The sequence below is a fragment of the Coffea arabica genome, chromosome 2c (assembly GCF_036785885.1).
Source record: "Coffea arabica cultivar ET-39 chromosome 2c, Coffea Arabica ET-39 HiFi, whole genome shotgun sequence".
In the NCBI taxonomy this organism is placed as follows: domain Eukaryota; kingdom Viridiplantae; phylum Streptophyta; class Magnoliopsida; order Gentianales; family Rubiaceae; genus Coffea; species Coffea arabica.
Window position 1 is genome coordinate 23,881,792 of NC_092312.1, and position 20,876 is coordinate 23,902,667.

Below are 20,876 nucleotides of genomic sequence, written 5' to 3' on the forward strand. Positions count from 1 at the left end.
TTTAGGACTGAACTGAAGGAAGCCCCAAAATTTGATCTCTGTTTGATTCAATAATATCTTTCCTGATCTCCCAACAAATGTCTTTTTTTTTTTTGCCCTCTTTTGGTTGGGGAACCATTCCTTCGAGCTCTTTGACTTTTGGACTCTAATGAGCCCTTTAGCAAATCGGAGGCCCAACTACTTGTATGATAGTATACGGACAACGGAGGATTAGCCTGTCTTCTGGGCCCAATTCTCTACCCTGCATCTCTACCGTCCATCGTGATCCAACGGTTGACGTTCTCTCCCTCCATATAGCAACCAAAAAATTGCAAAAGCACCGTCCATCTCCGGCTTTTGGCGGGAAAAGTGAGTGAAACTGAAAACCTCAGGAAGGAGTAACACTCTCTCTCCAGCTTCCGCTACCACTGCCACTGCTACTACTCCGCCGGAGAAGAGAGATTGGGAACAATGGCTCCTCGGAAGAAAGCTACAACAGCTTCTAAGAAATCGGCAACTAATCAGAACAATCATCTTCACCAGCAGAAGCAATCTCAGCCCTCTAAATTTGGAATCCAACACTTCTTTGAGCGCCACTCCCAAAACCAATCTCAAAACCCTAAAAAGCCCATCAATCCCTCGATTGGTAATTCTAATAGTTCTACGATCGCTGCAGTCCCCAAATTTACGGATGGTGATCCTCCAGTTCCTCCGAACGCTAGTAATGATTCGGCTTCCGTGCCTGAGAAGTCTGGAAATGAGTCCGATTCTCGGAGCTTTGATACGAAAAATGAGGGATTGAGCTGTGAAAACTTGAGAATTGGTGTGAATGAGGAAGTTGGCGGAGTTGAGAAATTGGAAAAAGAGAGAAATAAGGAAGGGAATGAGCTGAATAATCCGTCTCAGATTACGCCTACAGATGTAATAGAAATCGAGGAGAATCCAGATGAGGTTCGGGAGGTTTCACCTGAGGTTTACAAGGGAAAGCCTCCCAAGCGGTTCAAGTTTTCGCCAGGAATGGTAATTGTTTTTTCAAGCTTTGTGTTTTTTTTTTTTGGAGGTGTCTGATTTTGGACTTAAGCTATAGTGCTTAATCAAATATTGTACCATATTTAATCGCCCCCTTCCCTCTCCCAGCTTCTTAAATCCCACCCCCTCCCCTACTAGAATTTTTTTTAAAAAAAGTAATGAGCAACTTCTTGCGATTTCCATGCTCCGTGCTAGCAAATATCATGTATTATTGTTTGAAAAAGGGAAAATTTAAACAATGTACAAAAAATTAAGAAGAGAAAATACATACAAAAGAAGCGTTTTTATGGAAGAAAACTTCCCAACCCTAATAATGAGTTCTAGGATGAAGAGCTGAAATTAATTTTTAGCTTTAATATTGCAGTCATATAGCTGAATTTCTTTTGCTTTCCTTTCATTTTTGGGTTAAAATATTTAAACTGCATTTAAGTTCAACTATTACTGCAGATATACCTTATAGTAAAAAAAAAAAAAAATTGGTTCTCGAATTAAGATAATTGAAAGAGCTGCCTCACAAGTTGGAGGGTGGGATTATTTGCTTTAAGTGTTACTGATGCCATGAGAACCTAAACTGAATCCTTCTACAGAGGAAGAAAAGTACTTTTGTGAGGTTTTTAAATATATTGTCTAACATTTGAACGTCATTGTGGTAGCTGATACAGCAAAGTCAGGATGATGGAGGCGATGAGGTCACATGGAAAATTTCTCCAATAAATGAGCGACTTCATTCAATGTCAAAGAATTTTCCTGAAGTGGTCAAGGTTTTGAAGGATTCTACACGGTTTAACTGTTTAAATTTTCAGCCAAGTTCCATGACAAAGGTTTCGCAAATATTTTCCTTTTCTCTTAATGTTCTTTTTTCCCAAGGCACTGAAGGCTGAACCTCAATGTTGGTATTGTTATATACAGACTTCTCCCAGTGCAGCAGGAAAGCTTGAAAAGTGGCTTTCGTCTCCACCTGTCAAGGCTGCTGAAAATTCTTTGACGTGCTCAGATAGGGTTAGTTTGAGAAAGCATACACGAAGACACATTGTGTGTAAGGTTGAAAATCTTGCAATCAGAAATAGTAAGAATGATTCTGAAGAGGTTTGTAGTCAAAGTCCCTTTAAGACTCCGCCATCCCTGTCCTATTGCCATGATAAGGTGATAATTCTTCATTTTGCAAGATTAAGTTGACTAACTCAAGAAAATTTATTTATCTAACGATTTATGCCATAAATTAAATGCAGCCTCATGATGGAGTCATTATTCATGGAGAACCTGATCAGCACAATTCAAGGCCACATAAAAAGGTTGTAAGACTACCTTGCATTTGATTCAACAAAGCTATCATCTTGTTCCTAAATGTTCATCCATAAGTTTCAAATACTGCTATGGAGAATTACATGAGTTGAGTTGCTCATTGTGCCAGTCTCTTTTATTTATGGTTTCAGGCACTGATTGAACTATTGGATGAAGTAGAGGACGTAATTTCTGTTGAAGAATCGGTATGTGATAAAACAGAAGCGTGGTTTGATATAGGTAGAGCCATCAATGAGCCGGATTCCATTGTAGAGCAACAGTTAATAAACACAAAAGAACTAGTCGAGAAGGAACCTTCAAACAATTATTTTCTTGTATTGGAGGTATGGAACAATATTCTTCTATTCAGCTAGACACGTGATGGTTTATTGACATTTCCCCCATCGCTGCAGGTTTCTGAGAAGCATGGAAATATTGATTCTTCTGGTTCACGGAATTCTTTTAAGGTTCACAATTTACTTAAATATAGAAAATTAGAAGGTTTGATATAAATGGTCATTTTAAAAGCTTAAACTCTGGCTTCTAGATTATGCGGGTACTGAATGAGCAAAATGGAGAAGAGAAGGCAGTGCATTTATGGGATGAATGGTAAGCAAATCTAGAACCTTCTCTTTGCATTCACTTAATCTACTGTCTTATACATAGTCCTTTCTGTAAAATGTCTTAATTTTCAGCACATCATGACTTATCCCGCACCATCTCAAAAGATGGAGTTGGAAACTCTTGAGCTTACATATGTCTTGTTCGGGCAAAATGCCTTTGCTATTAGAGTCTTAGCCTTGATGAGATAGTACCAAGTTCTGGTAGACTATTGGCTAGTGTTAATAAGTTTAGGCTTTCATACTTATAATCATTTATCCCACTCATGCTTGGTACAGGTCTCCATAAAATTTTTTGACTGGTCAATAGGAAGTAAAATGAACAAACTGCTACATGAGGAGCATTCTCCTGAGTAGCACCATATTTTTCGTATCTCTAGCAACATACATTCTTAATCTTCAATAGTTGCAAGGTGAACTTTACTGTTAATATAAGAAGTTCAACTCCATCTTTTTTCAATCTGGAAGCAGTGAAATCGGATGCACTTTTTGATTTTCAATTAGAATTGCTGATCACATTACTGTAGTTTCCATATAAAATCAACTGTTACTTGTATTTCTCATCCAGTTGTTTTGTTCATCAAATATTCTGAACCACCCCCTATTTGCTCCTTTGGTATTGGATTCCAAATGGTGAATATCTGTGAGTGAAATCTTTGTGTTATTTAGTTGTTATATCTGTTCTTTTTTTTTTTTTTTCAGGTTTTATAGTGTTGTTTCACCTGGAGATACCGTTCACATCATTGGTGAATTTGATAACGAGGGAAAGTGTGATCTCAATCATGAGAAGAATTTTTTAATTGTTCATCCTGATATTTTGGTGTCTGGAACTCGGGTATTATGAAGAATCAATTTAGACTTGTCTAAATTGTGCTTTTCAAATTATATCACTTCTATCTTAGATGACATACGCTTGTCTCCCTTATCTGAAAACTTCCCATATCAAATTCAGCGCATCTTTTTCCCTAATTGTTGTTATTCAATCTATACTACTAGGTAGCTGCCAGTTTTTCTTGTTCAAGGCGCACAGTCCTGGATGAAAGGCTAAAATCTAATGAATATGCAACTGCAGCACTGGTTGGCACTTTGCTGCATCAGATATTTCAGGTGAAAATTTGTTTCATCTTCTGTTTAATCTGGAAAATACGATGTTCCTTTTTATAGGAAAACGCTTTCAGTTGTTTCTGTATAGCAAATTTTATATGTTTCCTTTCCTCAGGCTGGGCTGATCAGTGAGTCTCTCTCAAGAGAGTTCTTAGAGCAATATACAACTATTGTACTTCAGAAGAATCTTGACACCCTTTATGCATGTGGAGGTAGAACTTTTTATTGTTATATCGATATGTAATTTTCATCATCTCGTTGGTTGACTAGGTCTTTTATTTCTACAGATACATGATTTATGGTGTTGCATTAGTTAATTACTTCAGTTACTATAATTTCTTAGCATATATTTCTATACGGTATTCACAAATAGCAACTAAAGGATACTTTCAGTCTTCATTATGACATCTTTGAGAACTATCATTTTTCGCTTGATCGCAGTAAATGAAAAGGACACTCGCATGACCTTGGTTGAAGCGATCCCAAAAATATTGAACTGGATCTCCATGTTCAGAGATTCGCAGGTAAATGAATAACAATTTTGATGACCTCTCTCCCAATATAATGTCTTCGTGGGTAGGGATGGGTCTGGAAAATGTTGTAATGTTTTATACTCTTAGTGTGAGCTTGGCCTAGGTCAAAACCATTATGCCTGGGTGGCAGCTTTTGTAGCTTACTGACACATGAAAAGATTTGTATAGTTTAGCAATTTGTGGCTGAATAGTGTTTTATGCGAAGTCTAATTAATTAAAACTGAACAATGTCACCAATTCCAATCTTGTCATCAATAAAAGACTGCCATGCCATTCACCCTGTCATATAAGCTGAAGCTCTGGATCTTGGCTATCTGCATGCATACTGCTTTTCTTGAATTTCTTCATTCAATGGCCTGCACTTTGACATATTTGAGGTATTTTAATTTGTAGATTCTTCCATTTGTATGCAAGTTGTCATGTTCTATTCATGTCACTCTATATTTTTGAGCTAAATTGTTTTAAAATTAGTGTAGGGTTCCAGGAACCAAGCAGTTGACTTTGGACATCATGGTGGACTTCAGAACATTAAAGTATCTGAGGTGAGCATCTCACTTGATCTTCTTTCAGTAAAGTACGAATTTGGTAAGATTATATTACAAAGTATCCATCTCCATTGTCGTCTGGAAGATGTGAAGCTCTTACTAGATGATATGCTTAACTTGGGTGAGCAAAATATTGAATTTTCTGACGTGGAAAATGCTATATGTGCTTGAATTATGTGAAGTTTGTTATACTGATATATCTATATCTACTTGAGATTCAATACTAAAATTTCTCTGATTGTCATTCAATTGCATTCTTTCAATGCTAATTGTTCACAAAAATTACATGATCTTCTTCTATATATGAAAAATTGGTTTTTTTTTTAATGAGATGTCCTCTTCAAAAACCTAGGTTGTTGACATTGAGGAGATGGCATGGGCACCCAGATATGGTTTGAAAGGAATGATTGATGCTTCCATGCGGGTAATTATAGACAGCAATGGACATATTGGGAAGATTATGCCTATGGAGCTCAAAACTGGGAAAGGAACCAGTGGGCAGGCAAGCTTTTGTATAGATAGTTTCTGTAGAACAGTGCAGGGGCCTTGTGGTGGTAGGCCTAATTTATTCATAAACATGCTTGATCCAAGTGTTGTGGCAATGATTTGTCTTCATGCAGACAGCTATGGAGCATAACGCCCAAGTTATGTTATATACTCTCCTAATGTCCGAGAGGTCTGTTAAAGTCCATGTACTTCTTGGAGTTCTACATTTTATCCAGTTAGAATTAACTCAGGCTGTGTTTGTTTCCTTTATAGATTTGGAACTGGCATGAGAATGTAACTGTAATCTATAAAAATTTCCATAAAATACAATTTCAATAGCAAGCCAATTTGATTTCTTTTAAGGGACCAAAAGCAGCCTCAATAGTGCTCTTGTAGATTTTGCAAACTTTCTTTTCATTTTGTTGTTATTGTTAAAATAATTGTGCCTTTTATTGTTTCCCGTTCCAGGTACCAGAAAGATATCAATCAAGGTCTACTGTATTACCTGCATATAGATCAGACACGGGTAATTTTAAGCACATGAAGAACATCTTGCTTTGCTTTTCCTTCATTGTGTGTTAATTTGTGATACATTTATCTCTAGGGAATTTCTGTCCAAAGATCTGATTTGGTTGGACTAATAATACGCCGAAATGACCTGGCACATGATCTACTAAAGGCATTGACAACTCAAGAACTACCAGCAATGCAACAGGTACATGTACATTTGATTGTCCTTTTTGATTCTAAGCCTTTTGTGCCTTTCATTACATGCTTTGACTAGTTTTTGACATTTTTATGTAGAGCATAAACATGTGCAGAGGTTGTCGCCACCTTGATGTCTGTACCATCTACCATAAGGTAAAAAGTCATATCCCTGAATTCCGGTTGGATTCCTAGATCACTCTCTGAATAGATGATGCCAATGCAATCAAAAGATGGAGAAGCTAGATGAGATGGTGCAAACGCTAACACAGTTTCACTTTCCCTAACCTCTTTCAATGTCAACGGGAAACAGTTCATCAGTGTTCATAATCTTTTCTTGGAATTTGACCTGTTTTGTAGCAGTGTCTGTTTTGAGACTCAGCGTCCCCAAAATGGATCTATTCATTGATGTTTTAATACATGGAGAATAGTTATTCTTTTTTTTTTTCAAATGCAGCTAGTTCTGCTTTAGTATTTTCTGCTACAATCTTACAGTTTTGCTGCCACTGGGTTTACCCCACCTTTGTTAATTTTTCAACTATGTAAAATTTTAAAAATTTTTTTGTTTCCTTTCTGTCCTAATTTCCATATATAATCATCTTGCTCGTAATATTTTGTTCAAACAATCTGAAATCCAGTTTGTACTGGTAAATTTCTCTTGCTGGGATCTCAATAATACATACTCATAATAAATGGGTATCATCTTACGAGTAGAGTTAGGCTGATGGTGTCTTGTTTATCAATGATTGGTAAGCTATACATCAAGTTTGCCTTTTAAGCATGATGTACTAACTGATCACTTACAGATATGTATTCCAGAACTCTGAATTGCTTACCTTTCTGTGCTGCAACTCTGCTACTTGATGTTATTCATTACAAATACCTTCTTGTGAAGTAACTTTGTAGCTTTCCCCATTTCTGCATGGTTGATAACAGCTTATTCGTTGTAATCTTTTTCGCATTTTCTAGGTTAAGGTCAAGTACATAGAACAATATGAGGTGGTAATTCATCAAAACTGCGTGATCAACGTGAGTTGATCTATTCTTAAAAGATTGAGTTTAGCATCATAGATGAGTTTTATGTATGTTTCCATTTCTTATGAGCAATAACCATGACAAAACTCAGAGGATGAAATATAATTTACTAAAGCTATAATGAATATAGGTTTAGCTACGGCATTTTGCATCCTGAAATAAGGAGGGGAAATTTCCTAGGCTCTTTTTCTTAATACCATCAAATTATGGGGAGTGTTCCATGAGGATGCTGTTTATGGTAGGCGATTCTGCCTTTGTTGCTGTGTTATCTGTTGAAGATGCCATTAATATTTTAAGGAATAAAAGCTGATTCTTCATTTTAAAACTACATTCATGTGAGGTATCTTTCTGTAAATATGTGGATAACTGCGAGTTCAAATCACTATTTAACAGTGTAGTTCTAATTTTTCCAGCTTCCTTGGTTGTTACAAGTGGCATCATCTCCATACAGGCATTTAAGTTGTGCCTCCTCCATCTTTGGTTAGAACTTTTCATGCTTCTGACTTTGGTTTTGACTGTTGAAGGCATATGGAGGGACCACAGAGAGCAGTGGATTGGGTGATATGTTTGATTCACTTGTACAGCATTTAACAACTAGAGATTCCCTTTTTCTTCAGAAATGGAATCGATTGATTGACTTGGAGGCTAAAGAATTGGAGGTATTATATCTGAAATGATTCTTTGGCTTAAGATTGTGGCATTCTTTCTGTGAATCTCACTGTCTGCTTGTTATGTCTTTCTGCGTCAGGTTGGAAAGAAAGAAATCTGGATTTCACATATTTTGAAGAATGATCTCCTTTCTGGTCGCCTATCTTCCCTTGTTCTTGATACCTCCCTCAAAATGCCTCAGAAAGGCTTTTCCAAAGGCAACCAATTTGTTTATCGATTTGTGCATCAACGTTTTCCATTAGTTGGCACTGAACAGCAAAGCTCTCCTTCTGGATTAAACAGCTTTGATAGTACACTTAGGAGTGGGGATTATGTGGTATCTACTTTGCAGTAATATTATTATTATTATTATTTTTTTGCATATATTTACTTCCATGAACATTAATGTTATGAGGCAGTCCTGCTAAGTATGCAAATGTTGCGACTTTCTTACTGTGTAGGTCCCTTTTTGTACTTTTATTGATCATATTTGTCGGTAGAAAAAGCAATTAAGCAACAAGTCAACTCATTCTATTTCAGTTTATACTTAGCTTTAAATATGCCTTATCCAATAGTAATAGGTGTAACTCAATAATTAGACGGTCAATAACATAAATTTATTTGGTCTAGTTGGACCTTTTCTTGTCACTCTACCAGTGTGTGAAGTTTTGCAAAAACTTTTTCTGAAGTTGTGCTTTATTTTTTTACTGAATTTGATCCTTTACAGTGAAATAGAAGCATTTTAGAATTAAAAACGTTATTTTTTTTATGCTTTCCTTGCCTCTTTCATTATCTTTCTTTGACAAGTGTCCTTTTTCTTTCGGTGAAGAAGTTAACGACTTTCAATGTCAACCATCCTAGTTGGCGTCATTTTTGCCCTTCACAGATTTGCTTGCACTTTTAATTTAAAAAGACATGGTTAATTTCATTTAATTAAGTAAGATTTTCCTTGAACTGTGCATAGAGTCCATCTGTTAATGCCTGCTTACTAAATGCACAGCCCAATAGTTTCTTGCATATGTTGCCACTAAAAGCACGTGCATGTTGCTTCACAATTATCAGCTAGTTATTTTATACTGCCTTTTGTCTTCCAACTGGTAATTCAACAACTTCAAATGAGTTTACCTTCTACTTTTCAGATACTGAGCACTGACCCTGGTCATCTGCCAGTCACTAACGGTGTTGTAATGGATGTCGGTAGTTCTCATGTTTCTGTAAGTACTTTAATTCAGCTGTTACACGGAGTATCAATTAGAGACCAGCTTATATGACCATATCTTAAGTGGTTGAATTAAGACCAAGAATAGGTGTTATTTACATCTAAGACTAAGAGTAGGTTATTGATATATTGCTGTATAGCATAATGACTTGATCATCCCCAAAGTAGCTGTTTGTATAGATCACAGTTTTCACTCAGGTGACTTGTGCAACCACATAGATATCCATGGTGCAGAAAAAAAATGCATCTCTCAGCAGCAACACTTAAAACAACCTTGAAACTACCAGTTGTCTTAATGTTTAAAGTAGGTTTCAACATATTGTTTCACTAGGTATCTTTCTCAAAGCGCTTGAGGCTTCCAGGAAGCAGTTCTTCAGTGGCAACAGATCTTAGTCAGCAGGGCTGGCGAATTGACAAAGATGAAGCTATGGCATCATTTGCAATTATGAGGTAGTAAAGTAAGCAACCTCTCATTTCTTATGGTTGTTGCTGGGTAAAAGTTTTAGTTGTTTTGGAAATAACGAACTGTTACATATTGGCTGTAAAGGTTCAACCTAGTTCAACTGTTTTTGCCAAATGAACAGAGTGATAAACTGAGGAAGGTGATTGTCAACCTAGAGGTAAATGCTGTGTAAACACACTGTTATCATATTTATTGTTTCCTTATCATTTCCCCACTTGCTTATAAGCAATCATAGGCTGCCATCATCTCTGGATTTTTACTTGCTCATTTGTTGCAGGCACCAGCTTTTGACAGTGGATGTCTACTTAGTCAGGACCCTGCCATCTCATATATCTGGTCGGAGAAAAACTTAAATGATGATCAACGCAGAGCCATTCTCAAGGTATGCATCAGAAATATTACTGTGGCATTTGAATCAGTCTTTAGGTCTAGTATAATGAAATTCAGCATTTGCTTAGGTGCATGCTGTGAAAGCAAGCAAGTTGCTGTGGGGTAGCAAATTGGGATAACAGTTTTGACACTGACATTTTCTAACTTCAATTTCAGATACTTACAACAAAAGACTACGCACTAATATTAGGAATGCCTGGGACTGGAAAAACATCTACTATGGTGCATGCTGTAAAAGCTTTACTGTTGAGAGGCGCATCCATATTGCTCACGTCCTACACAAATTCGGCTGTTGATAATTTACTTATCAAGTTGAAAGCTCAGGTCATAACTGTGTCGATACATCTTCTAAATTGATTTATTTTTTATTGCTCACAAAAGGGGTCTGAATCTTTATCAGCTCTAGAAGTGCAGGATATGCCATTAGATTTTGTTGTTTTTATTTTTATTTATTTTTTCTGGTGCAACATCAAAAAGGAATGCTATGTTCCAGTTTTGTAATTCATCAGCAAGGGTGCGACCCATTGGTATTTCTTTAAAGAAGGAAAATTGGTTTAGGGTATTTTGGAGAAAATTTGAAATTATGTTTTGAAGTTGTATTTCAAATAATAGGATTGACAACTTATTGTATTTGCTTCATTATCTCATTCTCTTTAGGGCTTTTGTCTGTAACTGGTGTTTAAATTACTGCAGGGTGTTGACTTTATCCGAATTGGAAGATGTGAAGCTGTGCATGAGGAGGTCCGAGGCAACTGCATCTCTGGTAGAATCTCCTCTGTTTGGATCGGGCTTTATTTTGTGATATGTCTTTGTTGTACTAATTTGCTGTGGCAATTTTATCTTACAGCAATGGACATTAACAGCATTGAACAGATTAAGCTGAGACTAGATCAGACCAGAGTAGTTGCTGTTACTTGTTTAGGGATAGCTAGCCCTTTGCTTACCAAGAAGAGATTTGACTTTTGTATCATGGATGAAGCTGGCCAAACTACACTGCCGGTATGTAGGTTGATTTCCCTTTGTTCTTTCTCCACAAAAGCAGTCCAAGAAATACTCAATATTTGTCTGCTCTTTGTTGAAAAAACAGCAACGAGAGACTCCTAGTTGTTAAAATGAAACCTGGTTATGAAAGTGCAAGTCATTTCCATATGGGAATGGTGCAGTGGCTGTTTTCTTTGAATTTTCTTGATATGAGGCTGTTGATGGTCATTTGTTGCCTGGGATGCCTTCAGTTCTTGCTGTTAGACTAAAATTTTCATAGTTGAATGATAAGTATTTCACTTCACGGAAAGGGACCAATAGAAGCAGTGTTTTGGTTTAAAGAGAATCCATAGGCATTGTATGCGATCAGTAGCAACTTGTAGCAATGAGTAGAAGTGCACGTATATGACATCTGAGTTAGCAGTTAGCCAAAAGAAAATCAAAGGGAGAAGGTGATTATACTTGAATAATCCGCAAGAAGTGAGCATGATCTTTTATTCATTACTGTCTTCTTAGTTCTTTAGCATGCATCTTTCCCTAGCTTGGTGCGCTCATCTTCCTTCTGATGGAAATCTAACATTTTCACCAATTTTAAGGACACAGCTATGGAATCTTAAGTCAGAATTCAGACTCAGTGGCTTCTGAATTTGTAGAAGTATAGGAATGACTGTCAATCTTCATACCTTTTAATTTTGGATTTGTACAGAGGTAAAGGAGCGGACCTAATAGAAAAGCATAAATTCTAGGAGCTGTGTTAATTAGTTCCAACTGCCTCTGACTCATAATTTCTTTTAATTTTTTACTTATTATATTTTGTTGGTAATATAAAATGTACCCATGTGTGTGTGTGTGTATTTATGTACAAATTATGAAATAAAATACAGTCAGGTGTTTCTTTGTGTTTTCCTGGTTACAGTGTCTTCCATTTCTTTGGATTGTTAAGCACAATGTTCTGCACAGTTCTCCAAGATAAGCATGATAACACTTAATTGCATTGGCCGTACTCCAGTGACACAGAAACTATATTGTCAATCAGGTGTCCTTGGGACCTTTGATGTTTGCTTCGAAGTTTGTTCTTGTGGGGGATCATTATCAATTGCCACCACTCGTCCAGGTGTTTCTTTTTTCTGAAGTAATCTTGACTCTTCTGGTGTACCCTATGATCTACTCGTTCCTTTACTTGTTTTTCTTATGTTAGAGTGCAGAGGCTAGAGAGAATGGAATGGCCATAAGCCTGTTCTGTAGGCTCTCAGAAGCACATCCTCAGGCAATTTCAGCTTTGCAGAGCCAGGTTATCTCTAAATTTGGGTTCTAATTTTTCCTGCATCGGCTCATTAGCTAAAAACACTTGATGCTTATACATTGCAAATGCAGTACCGTATGTGTGCTGCTATCATGGAACTATCAAATGCTTTGATATATGGGAACAGATTGCAGTGTGGTTCTGCCGAAATTGCGAATGCCCAACTCATTTACCCATGCCCATCATCTACCCCTGAATGGCTGAATGAGGTACATACAAATTTCTCTATGTTATGTTGTATATAGATCTGTTGCTGACATTTAGATGGTTGAAAGTTGAAACTGGATAATTTTATAGATTTTTCTTGAATGGCTGCTTGAAGTGTCAAGCTACTTGAAGTAAATGCCTCTCGTTAACTTTCAAATTACACTATCTATTTGTGCTTTCTGTTGGCATGTTACTGTTCCCTAAAGACAAACTCTTGTGGCATTTTAACAGAGTCATGCGTCTTTTCAGTGCCTGCAATTGCTGCTTCCTTGATAGCATTTAATTTGAACATATTACTTTGCTAGCCTCTCACATCCTGTCTTTTTCTGAGTAACCTACAAGAGTATGATTCTGCCTTGTATAGGGTATAATGAATCCTTTTTCCATGATATAAAGCTTTGAACCAGATCTGAGTAAATGTTTTCTCTCTGGAGCCCTAATTGGTCATTTGGTGTCTCCCTTCAGATACAATCTGCATGGAGTTTGTGGTCATATGTCAAGCTTTTCTCATCTTTCTGTTTATGGTCTAGGATGCCTTATGCACACTAAAAATTTGGATTTTGGTTAGGTACAGAAATCAGAATCTCTAATACCTATAAGCAGGTTCTGAGGAACCTTTGGATATTTGTAGACCAGGAAAAACACTGGGCAAAAAAAGAGTAACTTATGCCTGCGAAAGATACTGGCTGACATGATCTAAGATCATTTACTCAAGCATCCATGTGAATCATATTCTGTACATGACAGGTTAACCTATGCTGCTCAAAAGTTTCTGGTCTTTTCAATTCATTTTGCTTGTTATACTAACATTTCTGACTTGGATATTCTTTCAATTTTGCCATATCCATGTATATGTTGAAATGCAGATGGTTATTACTTTTTATTATTTTTATTTTTGTTTTTTCATTTTCAGTAGCGTTAACACTCAAACTTTTTCGTTAGGAACGTTATGGTCCTCTTTTATCCCTGTACACTCAAGCTTGTTCTTATGAAATTTTTTATCAAGTTTATGGACAGTTATTATTTGTTTCAAATTTGTAGCTGTTGTGATTGATCACAGTTGGTCACTGTCTCGGTGTTTCTTCTTTTCTTTTTCATTCACTTTTTTCTTTTCCCTCCTGCTGGAGGATGGTTGGGGGGGGGGGTGTGATGGCTGTAATGGGGGTACCAGCATTTTCCTTTGAGACAATATTACTATTAACCGTGACAAGATTTCATAGGTGAATTGTCTTATTTTCCTTAATTCTTGTTGCAAAAGTAATTAAATTTTATTGGTTGATTAAATTCCTTGAATTTCACCAGGCGTTGAACCCAGAAAGACCAGTTATTTTTATTAACACAGGTTTGTTCAAGTGCTGTTTTCCTTTTACCTTTATCCCATGCTTTTCATCAGAAGAACTTGTCTCCCATACAACTTGAGTTGTTTACCGTCTTAACAACTCAGATTTCTTAGAAGCACACGAGTCAAATGACAGTAAAGCAGTGAACAATCCAGTTGAAGCTTGTATTGTATCTGAGGTGCGATATTTGGACCTGATTACTTATTGCGTTCTGGGATCAAGTTTTATGGAGTTACTGTTCTCATGGCCATTTCTATTTGTAGGTCACAAATGGATTGCTTGAAAGAGGCATTGAAGGAGAAAGCATTGGCGTTATTACCCCCTACAACTCACAGGCAAATCTTATTCGCCAAGCTGTTTCCACATCTGTGGAGATACACACGATCGACAAATACCAGGTCCGACTTTTGCCAACGTCTATACAATGTTTTGGCTTTAAAAATTAACTATTGGCACACCTATTATCCTTCTGTGATGCTCTGATAAAAATAACAACTCTTAAGAAGAGCTAGTCAACTATTAATCTGGGAGCTGTTGATAGGCATTTGGCCCTTCGGTGATTTGATTATTTGTGTCACCTGTCTTGCAATAGTGATCACAACAATCTCAAATTGGTAGGGCTCTTTTCCAGTTAGTGGTGTTATCCTTTCTACTGGTTCCGGAATTTTATAGTAGTAGAGTTTTTGTTGAAAGACACGTGTGGAAGCTTCAATTGGTACAAATAAACTGTTGTTTGTTTAGGAAGGAGTCTAAAGTTTCTTCTAGGTTAAGAAAATCGAATAGTATAGTTTTTTTTTTTTTTTTAATTTTTAAATTCTCAGATAGATCCTTGTGAAATGTTGACCTATCATTGGTGGAAATTTGAACTCTCGTGGCTAAAATTTTTTTTTACTGTGAAATTCTCTACTAACATGGAAAATTGTATGGAAATTTACAATTTTGTCAGACTCGTGTTGTTGAATTGTCGAAACCAAACGTTATTTTGTTTTCCCATCTTTTTGGCTTGCAGGGTAGGGATAAAGATTGCATACTGGTTTCTTTTGTAAGATCCAGTGAAAACCCAAGGACCTGTTGCTCTTCACTACTTGGAGACTGGCACCGGATTAATGTAGCCATTACACGGGCCAAGGTTCTCATCATGTTGTTCTTATTTAATTATTGTGTTTGTTTCAGCAATAAATTATTTGTGGTTGTAGCTGGAAAATGTTTGATATATTTTACTACATTTCTTACCATCTGGACATTGCGCTACAGACATTCTTATGTCTTTGAAGCTTTTTCGTTATTTTTTTGACTGATAAAGATGCATAACTACTCTTGAACAAACATGTACACTGATGTGGTGTTTTTCCCCTCCCTCTTGAACAGAAGAAGTTAATCATGGTGGGCTCCTGCAGAACTCTTTCGAGAGTACCACTGCTGAGGCTTCTCATAGAGAAAGTAGAAGAACAAGGGGGAATAATGAGTATATCCAAGAGGGACATTAAACTGAAACCAGAGTTGAAGAGATGCTCCTCCCAATTGAGGTAGGTAGGAGTGATTTTGATGTTGATGTAATTTATCATGTTGTAGATTGAGTACTTTTTTGGAAATTGTAAATAAAATAAAAGCCATTATTTTGAGTTTTTTTTTTACTAATAAAATGGTAACTGGGGTGAGTCCAAAAAAAAAAAGAAAACTTTCTGGAAAAAACTTTTACCAAAATGGCATGAACCACAGTGCTTGTACAAAAGGAGCGAAGTGCGGTAAACCCTTAAATGCATAAACGAAGGTTGCCAAATGTCGAATGCTGCTTACGCTTATGAGATACTTCTTGGTCCTAAATGTCAAAATATGCCCTCTTGAAAAGGTAGCGTTAAACAAGAAGATATTCGACAAGTAGCCTTCAATATCTCTTCCGGATTAAACAATTTCCCATGCCAGTTAAACGATTCCTTGGCAACCAAATCTGTCAAATAAATAAGATAAGATGGGGTATCACGACACCCTCCTGTGGAGTCGTAGAAAACCATTGCCGCAACCAACATGACTGACATTCAACTGGCATACCGACATCAAAATTAAAGCCCCAGTGGATATGCTCTCCACGCCCACTCCAAAAATTAGAGAGTTGCAGCCTCTTCCTTCATGCGGCACCATAGGCAGAGGGAAGATGGGCAACAAGTACAGGCCACAGCAACAATTGTATTTTTGCTGCTATAAGTAAAGACCATAGTTTCTTCCAAGTGGCTATATGAATAACATACATAGACTTCCTAATTTTCTATCAATCCGGGCTATATGGTATCCTGTACTGGAAATTTTTTATACACTATCAATGTACAATTTTTTTTCTTTTTACACTATAATAGGTTTATATTAATGCAACATTATATGAATTCAAATATGAAATTCAAATCATGAACATGCGGTATACATTCATAGCTGCAAGTAAAAAGAAATCGCTAGACTACCGGTGTATAAAAAGTTAATCCATGTATATTTTTGCTAGTACTTCACTAAACTCTTTTCTAGCAAATCTTTACTGATAGTGTAGCCTACACACATCGGATCGTAGGTAGGCTTTCCCTCGTACTTATAACCAAACACCCTGCCCCTTTCACAATTAATGTGGGATAAACTCAACAATCTCCCCCTCATATATCGGATCTTAGGTTGAACCATCATCAATCTCCCCCTCGCGCATTGGCCTGTAGGTGGGATCGGTATCAACACATTGGCCCCTAGGTTGGATTAGCATCAACATAACCGATGAGAGATAAATTCAATGATCTCCTCCTCGTACATCAGCCCCTAGGTTGGATCCCCTCACACTTATAATAACCAAGTACCGTGCCGCAATCGCTATGGATAAACTAAAAAATCTCACCCTCACATAATCGATGTGATAAACTCAATAATCTCCCTTTCATACATTAGGCCTAGGTTGGATCATGGATAAATTCAATAAATTCAATAATCTCCCCTTCATACATCATGTCCTAGGTCGGATCAGGATAAAATCAGTAATTTCCCTCTCACACATCGGCCTCTAGGTTGGATCGTCTCACACTTATAACCAAACACTCTGCCACAACTGATGTGGATAAATTCAACAATCTTCCCTTCACTTATCAGGCCCTAGATTGGTTTAGTATCACCTTGCCCCATCCACATCCCTCTCACACATCGGCCGCTAGGTTGAATCAGCATCAACCTCTCAACAATCTCCCTCTCACACATTGGGCCCTTGGTTGGATCAACATCAACCTCTCATCCGACAGGCCTATCACACATCGGCTCTGAGTTGAATCAGCATTAATCTTTTATCCGACGAGCAACAATCGATCCAAATGTCTACTGGGAGGAGTTGTCATAATTGGGTTCTGATACTAGTGCTGGGTACTCTCGGGCCTTCTCACTCCGAAAGTTATATAACTAAGTACCCTACCCCTTTCACAACCATAACGGATGTATGATAAATTCAACAATAACTCTCATAGTCTGTGGAACCAGGAGCTTGTCATATGATTTCCTTTCAGGGGAGTCAGAAGACTCGTAACAGAACTTTCAACCCCTTTTGGTGCTTATTTTTTCTGTTTATGATATGTAGATGTCTACGGATTCAAGCACCAGTAGTCATGTTTCTGCTTTGTTTTGATGCTATTATTGACCAGTCAAAAGAATTACTGTGACCTACCATGTGATTCAGATTTGATAGTGTACATTTTACATGGATATGCAACTATTACTTTTTAGCGTTTCTCTCTTCTGAATTGGCTTAATTCATAAATTTGTGCTCTTCTGATGAAGGCTTTTCCATGCTTCTAATTCTGTAATCTTATTCCTGCTTGTATCACAATGACTTTAGCATTATATGCTTTTCTGCACTAAGAATCTCTTCACTTTACAGTAAAGCTACTGGAAATGAACAATAAATTTGCTTTCTTTCTGTAATAATCTATTATAGGAATTGCAGGCTTGGTGCTTCAGTGGAATGAACATTGTTCTTGTTTGATGTTAGGCTTAGAGAGTATGACTGAGATGATATGTGTTCTTATCTCAAACTTTCTAGGAATCTTAGGAGCTGCAACTTGAGTGGCAAGGTTCTTGATCTAACTAGGATTCACAACCTTCTTTTCCTGTAACTCTCACATGATGATTCTTCATCAATATTTGAAGTCGGAATTAAGATACTTGCAGAATATTTAGCAGGTTTTTCTCTTCAAAGAATGCGATCATCTCATCAGAAAATTCGATTTTTTTGAATTAATCCGCTGGGCAAGTTTTTCTTTTGAAAGAATGTGAGCATCTGTAAAGTTAATTGTTTCTTGTGGTTATAGGACGGAGCTGCATGTGTAGTTGTTACCAACATTATGGGCAATGGGTTCAGAAATTGAAGTACTTGAGTAGAGATTGAGTTTGTTTTTGGGTGAGCTGCAGAAAGAATTTGAAATTTTTGATAGAATTGTCTACAAAAATAAGAATCAGCATCAAAGGTGCTCTTATTGTCAGTGTCTGCTCAAGGTAGGTAGTTCTTCTGCTGAAGTTTCAATTTTACTTACCTATTATATAGCACTAACCTGTACGTTTCTAGGCTTAGATTTCTGTTTACCCAAAATTAACTGTGATTCTGCTGACAGGTGAGAAGGGATTTGAGGCTTCTGCAATCAGCAAATTTGGGGGAAATCTTGAACTCCTGCTTTGTCGCAATCCATAGAAAAAGACCTAAACAAAAAGTGCAGCTTTGGGAAAGGTATAAACAAAAAGGAGGATCCTTATCCTAATTTCTTGTTAACCTTATGCATTGATGACTGTGCTTATTGATGCTTGTATCTTGTTATGGAGCAATTAGCAAGACTCTGAAGAGGGTTCATTGCAAAGTTATAAATCTTCAAAATTTTCTGAGTCATTTCATGAGGCTTCAAAAATGTAAAATTGGAATTTGAAAATTATTTGCCAGGGAAATTGATTTAGAAATTACTCTATCTAATGTACAAGTAATAGCAATTGAACTGTTATGTTCTATAGTATTTCATATACATAAATTTTTGGATATTTATATGCATGTCTGTTTTACACTGCATTTTCAGTTTGAAGAGGAGAAGGTCTGATGTTGGTAAATATAGCTTTTTGGAACGGCTTCTTGGAGTTGCACGTCTACTATCGCTGGTAGTAATTTGTTCATGATTGCTGTCATAACTGTGTTTCTCTAACTTGTTATTGTACCTTCAGTCCTCAACGAACCTGAAGTCTCAATGGGAGGCATGCCATTAAGCTACAATATTATATATGTTCTTGTCAAACATTTCCATTGTTAATTTGTTATGATGTCCAATTAGTCATTGTATATCAAGATCTTTAGGTCTTAGAGGAGTCAGACTCTTGGTTAGTTTCAGTCTCTTCCATTTTTCTCAGCAAGTCTTTTCTTTTTTAACTGTAACAGCAAGTCATATGTTGTCTTATTCCTTTCCTTCCCTCTTCATCTACTTCTCTGGTACCGTTGTAAGCTATTCCCTCTAATCATGTTGCTGAAGGTAATCGTCTAAAGAACTTATGCTATGCTTTTGATTCTCCTCTTCCCCTAGATAATGACACTGACGCTGCAAATCCTGAATCTGCTCCAGAAGGTCCTGATGGCAAGGTCAAGACATTGGTTCTTTGGCTGATCCTGTTTCACAAGGTAAGTATATAAGAGACGGTTCTTCCATTGCAGGACCTGCTGCAAAGAGTAGCATGACTCTGGAAGATGGCCTACTTACAACTTCAAAGCTTATCTCCGCATTTGAGTCCCTTTAACACACAAGGCCGGGAAGAAAAAGGTTGCCTTCTTAGCGGTGAGAGCTCCTTCACCATCAACCGCACACATAAACTTGATTCTGGTGTCAAACTAACAGACAAAAGTTGATTAACAGAAATGGGATGCATTTTTCAGTCTGCTTATTGGTGACAATAAGAAGAGCAGTAGTATCTCTTACGAGTATATTCAGACCAAAAAGCCAGTCATATTGTGCTTTTTCCCCCTCTCTATGGCTGTTTTTTTTTTTCTTTCTTTTCATTTTTTCCCAATTACGCTTAACGTGGTTTAAACCTTTGGAGCAACTCCAATGGCGTGTCATGGGAGGTACTCATTACACGTATCATCAGAATGATGCGTGTAAATGTTGCTAAAAAAAAAGAGGATATAGCGAGCCCTTTTTTGCAACAGATAAATTTGGTATCACTGTCACATATGATATTTTCACATTTGAGGTATCACATATATTTGATTAATAATTACATAATTATTTTTTAGAAAATAACAATATATTATTTTTGAGAGATAGAAAAAGATATATTGTCCAAACTTAGAAATTAATAATATTATTTTTTTAGAAAATAAAAAAATCCAAAAGGTAAAAAATTTAATGAAAATTAATAATTCATTTTTGAAAAATAACAGAATTATTTTTTTTAAAAAAATTACATTATTTATTTACGGAATATGTATTGTGCATTATTAAAATAAATGTTTGATTTAACTGTAGACCCATACTATTATCCCGTGTTTCCTTAGTAATATAAAGCTAATAGTCATATCATACAACGTCCACCTTGCAAAAGAATTTCTAGGCTGATTTTTGTCATATTTTGAATGCCAACAACTATCCAGAAGCAGGTAAGTTGAACAGTACGCTAAGAGCTTGCCACTCTTCAATTGCTTCTTCAATGAAGAATTGATTGCTTAAGTTTTACATTATATGATAGACGGCATTTGGACTGCATTTTATAGCTGTTGTGTTGATGTAAATTTTATTGAAAGGAAATCCAAAAGAAGTTTCGAATGGTGAGGGTCGATTATTTCGCAAAAGTGGTCTCGAAAGAATCAAATGATTCAAAATGTTGAAGTGATTTTTAGAATTAGTTTTAATGATAATTAATTTTTTTTAAAGTTATGATGTTTGACAAATAATTACTGGAGAAACCCGAAAAAGAAAAACAATTAAAATAGTGAATTAATAGTGAATCAAATGGTTCATGAAACCAGTC

The 20,876-nt window shown here is 36.5% G+C and overlaps 1 protein-coding gene and 1 long non-coding RNA gene across 8 annotated transcripts; both read left to right on the forward strand.

Moving 5' to 3' along the window:
- The first annotated feature begins 359 nt into the window (after window positions 1–359).
- LOC113726931 (DNA replication ATP-dependent helicase/nuclease JHS1-like) lies at window positions 360–15,494 on the forward strand. Of its 4 annotated transcripts, none has more exons than XM_027250852.2 (34): window positions 360–999; window positions 1,662–1,829; window positions 1,918–2,151; window positions 2,238–2,300; window positions 2,442–2,633; window positions 2,703–2,756; window positions 2,837–2,898; window positions 3,612–3,744; window positions 3,906–4,016; window positions 4,129–4,225; window positions 4,455–4,537; window positions 5,023–5,088; window positions 5,444–5,593; window positions 5,712–5,767; window positions 6,046–6,103; window positions 6,182–6,292; window positions 6,382–6,438; window positions 7,842–7,976; window positions 8,066–8,302; window positions 9,105–9,179; window positions 9,516–9,634; window positions 9,732–9,804; window positions 9,925–10,029; window positions 10,194–10,361; window positions 10,731–10,800; window positions 10,885–11,036; window positions 12,055–12,132; window positions 12,217–12,309; window positions 12,393–12,530; window positions 13,831–13,870; window positions 13,973–14,046; window positions 14,132–14,266; window positions 14,878–14,997; window positions 15,237–15,494. In XM_027250852.2, exons 1-34 carry the CDS (start codon window positions 451–453, stop codon window positions 15,396–15,398), a joined length of 4,218 nt encoding a protein of 1,405 aa, XP_027106653.1. In that variant the 5' UTR covers window positions 360–450; the 3' UTR covers window positions 15,399–15,494. The 4 variants fall into 4 exon arrangements, 3 of the variants coding, with proteins under 3 accessions (XP_027106653.1, XP_027106654.1, XP_027106655.1); XM_027250853.2 differs by having other exon boundaries at window positions 1,671–1,829; XR_003457643.2 differs by lacking the exons at window positions 13,831–13,870; window positions 13,973–14,046; window positions 14,132–14,266; window positions 14,878–14,997; window positions 15,237–15,494 and having other exon boundaries at window positions 12,224–12,309; window positions 12,393–12,529.
- Window positions 15,495–16,832: 1,338 nt separating this feature from the next.
- LOC113726933 (uncharacterized) lies at window positions 16,833–19,873 on the forward strand. 4 transcript variants are annotated; one of them, XR_003457645.2, is made up of 6 exons: window positions 16,833–17,430; window positions 17,923–18,062; window positions 18,191–18,374; window positions 18,491–18,603; window positions 18,941–19,019; window positions 19,436–19,873. It is a non-coding gene; the product is annotated as an uncharacterized lncRNA (long non-coding RNA). The 4 variants fall into 4 exon arrangements; XR_003457647.2 differs by having other exon boundaries at window positions 16,833–17,405; XR_003457646.2 differs by having other exon boundaries at window positions 16,842–18,062; window positions 19,436–19,684; window positions 19,763–19,873.
- The last annotated feature ends 1,003 nt before the right edge of the window (window positions 19,874–20,876 follow it).

Excerpts from the sequence above, each read along its gene's own strand:
- LOC113726931 (XM_027250852.2), top strand. The coding sequence starts at position 451 with ATGGCTCCTCGGAAGAAAGCTACAACAGCTTCTAAGAAATCGGCAACT. Across the intron at positions 4,226-4,454 it reads CACCCTTTATGCATGTGGAG|TAAATGAAAAGGACACTCGC; the intron begins GTAGAACTTTTT and ends GCTTGATCGCAG. Across the intron at positions 5,089-5,443 it reads AGAACATTAAAGTATCTGAG|GTTGTTGACATTGAGGAGAT; the intron begins GTGAGCATCTCA and ends TCAAAAACCTAG.